This window comes from Arachis ipaensis, chromosome B10, assembly GCF_000816755.2.
Source record: "Arachis ipaensis cultivar K30076 chromosome B10, Araip1.1, whole genome shotgun sequence".
Taxonomy (NCBI): domain Eukaryota; kingdom Viridiplantae; phylum Streptophyta; class Magnoliopsida; order Fabales; family Fabaceae; genus Arachis; species Arachis ipaensis.
The window spans coordinates 10,547,826-10,550,802 of record NC_029794.2 but is presented as its reverse complement, the minus strand read 5'-3'; the positions used below and the strand labels follow the sequence as shown (position 1 = coordinate 10,550,802).

The following is a 2,977-nucleotide window of genomic DNA, read 5'->3' as shown; positions in this document are numbered from 1 at the left end:
GTTGAACCAGTGACCCAGTCACCTGAACCGTTCGAGCACCGGTTTGATCCTGAGAACTATGACATCAACGCATGATTAAATAATGGTAAATAAATACTAACTTATTCATAACTAAATCAATAACTGATTAAAAAAAACTAATACGACGTATTACATACATGCAGTCATATATTCCGGAAACTCCGGAACATGCATGGCTTCCAAGTCCAAAACTCACATGAATGATGGCTCCTCAAACGGCACTTCGTTTGCGAGTGCATTTGCCACCTCTGTCACATCTGGAGCCGTAGTTCCATCACCTTGATCTTCATCTCCATCTGGACCAACAAACTTGTAGTTACTTTCGAACTCTTTTTCACTGTCACTATTATAATCTTCCCGTAGAATATTCCGGTCGGCCTCAAACTGTTCAAACTCAACATACAACTCGATGAATGAGATCTGACCCCGGTTTTCAATATACATTGAAAACATCTCTTGCATGCTCGCTTCGTCCGTCACATATTTGGTCTGAAACTGGACAAATCCACCAAACACCTGTATGGGATATCTGTATAGAATACATGATATCTTTCTTGCCCTCTCAGAATCAATCTTTTCACAGATCACACCTTTAAACTCTTCAAATGAGATGATAAAAGAAATAACAACATCTAGTGGATTTTCACAGATAAATTTTACTCCTTCAGACGTTTGTAGTAAAATCTGACCAAAATAATACACTTTTAGTAACACTCTGTCACTCATTTCTCTCAATCACAAAAAAAAAAAGCATAACTTTAGCTACTAAATTCTCAATGGCTCAAAACAGCAAATAATAAAGAAACCAGGAAGAAGAAACAGAAGACACAGCCGTTCAAGTTTGGGGAAGAAGACGCGAGTAAGCTACCAGTTCACTTCACACTTTTATATAGGCCACTTTAACGAACTCGCACCCTTCGACTAGGTTAAGATGATTCAAAAAAATATTAAGAAATGAAATCGGAGGGTCTGAGTTCATCAAACAAATATTCCATCCGCACTCAAAACGGAGGGTCCGAGTTCAATTCAATTTCTAAGCATGGAACTCGGACCATGCGACTTATAGTACCATCGGCTATTAAAAAACCAACCTAAGGTAACACGGAGGGTCCGGTTTACAGCACCCCAAACTTTATTTCTCACTTGCATACAAAACGGACCGTGCGAATTGACATGCAAAAGTTCATAACCAAAGAAAACGCACGGTCCGAATTCTTCTCCCTCACACTGCCAAAAAGCTGTCTCACATATATGTCTAGTCCCCCATGCTTCCATATCCAAAAAAAGCACACATATTGATATAGGTTCCATTTCGATAAAATTGAATCGACGCTAAATGATAATAAATACTACTAAATTTAATGATAATTTCGATAATATTTAATATTTTTTTATAGTGTTAGTAGCATGATTGCTATTTTACTTTACTTAAACTATAATTCTTGCCCAGGGGTGGATCTTTAATCTTTGTTGAAATAAATAAATGCGCCCAAACCTTAGCATTTTAGGTACGAATGATGAAGAAACCTAAAATTTGCTTTTAAGTTGGCATTTGCCGAATGTGTTGTTTATTTGATACCTAACTCTGTCCAATAGGAGCACTTTTAATATGCTTTACATGAGAAAGGAAAATTTGCAGCATAAAAAACTTATGAAATTGAGTGAGAGGCGAAATTAAAGAAGATATAGGTAACGTAATGTTGTGGCTAAAATTTTTATATACGAATAATTTTAATGTAAAATATAAAAATATTTTATTATTTTAGTGTTTTATATAATTGTAATAATAGTTGTAACAAAAAAATGAAAGAAATAGTAAATAAATAGATGAATATAAGGGAGGGCGGCTTTAATAAAAGAAGGAAGTAGGGGGAGGCAAGGTATATAAGTAACTATATATTGATTGAATGCATTGAAGTGAATAATTGAGTTGTGAGATCGATGGCGTCGACTGATCCGGATCTGCCACGTGACTCATGGGTGTGTTCTCTTGCAGAAGAAGCAGAAGAAGAAGCTTCCAATAACAAGGCCATGGAGGAGTTTCTGAACAACATCTACTCGTCCAACGACACGAAGAGCACTGCTGACAAGGCGAGCCTTCAGAAACAGAGGAGGATGATCAAGAACAGAGAGTCTGCGGCCAGATCCAGGGAACGCAAACAAGCTTACACCCTTGAGCTAGAATGTTTGGTTCTTCAACTTGAGGCTGAGAATACCCGATTATTAGAGGAACAGGCACAAATCAAGAGGCAGAGGTACAACCACCTCCTCCACACCATCATTCCAGTTATCCACAAGCGTAAACCAAGACCAATGCTTCGCAGACTCAATTCCCTCCCCTGGTGATTGCTCAATACCCCTCTTCAATCTTCATCCATTTATTGTACTGCCTCAAATCAATAATCAAATATTATATGTTAACCAAGCACCTCTTTATTAATAACTTTTGATACCGTGACGTGGCAATAGTGCATGAATATGAAAGACTGAAAGAGGAGTCAATGCGATACGCATTGTCTACGCCTCTGTCAAGCACTTGACGAATGCTTTGACGTTTTCTCTCTGTGTTTCGCGCCTTGGACCTTATAAACATTTGACGACTTCCATAACCAGGTCTTATTCACTCCAGCTGTACCACACTTTAATACCTAATTAATTATGGATTTGCCTGAAAAATATCATTAAAAAACTTCTCTTAACTAATACTTGTCTTAACAAAAACAAAAACAATCAGTATATATAACTAATTAAGAACTTGGCCGTCTTCAACGAGCAGAAACAAAATGAATTTGGAGTGCATATCCAGAAAATGCATAAAGCCATCATCACCAACGCCTCCAAACCTTCAAATCTTCAACATGTCTCTTCTGGACCAGCTTTCCCCTAACATCCATGGCAACATCACCTTCTTCTACCCTCACAAAACTTCTGCTCAGGAATTCTCCGCCAAATCCCA

General features: G+C 37.8%; 2 protein-coding genes across 3 annotated transcripts in view; both read left to right on the top strand.

Annotated features, from left to right (window-relative positions):
- On the top strand, positions 1,861-2,706 carry LOC107624324 (G-box-binding factor 4). 2 transcript variants are annotated; one of them, XM_016326826.2, is made up of 2 exons: positions 1,861-2,066; positions 2,097-2,706. In XM_016326826.2, exons 1-2 carry the CDS (start codon positions 1,963-1,965, stop codon positions 2,365-2,367), a joined length of 375 nt encoding a protein of 124 aa, XP_016182312.1. In that variant the 5' UTR covers positions 1,861-1,962; the 3' UTR covers positions 2,368-2,706. The 2 variants fall into 2 exon arrangements, with proteins under 2 accessions (XP_016182312.1, XP_016182310.1); XM_016326824.2 differs by having other exon boundaries at positions 1,865-2,706.
- LOC107620102 (vinorine synthase-like) overlaps positions 2,575-2,977 on the top strand; it is a 2,510-nt gene continuing 2,107 nt past the window's right edge. The window contains exons 1-2 of the mRNA XM_016322318.2: positions 2,575-2,702; positions 2,733-2,975. Of these exons, the coding sequence (XP_016177804.1) occupies positions 2,805-2,975 (171 nt within the window). The 5' untranslated portion in view covers positions 2,575-2,702; positions 2,733-2,804. The remainder of the gene's footprint in view (positions 2,703-2,732; positions 2,976-2,977) is intronic.

Bases quoted from the DNA above. Each gene is read 5' to 3' on its own strand.
- LOC107624324 (XM_016326824.2), top strand. From the start codon at position 1,963: ATGGCGTCGACTGATCCGGATCTGCCACGTGACTCATGGGTGTGTTCT.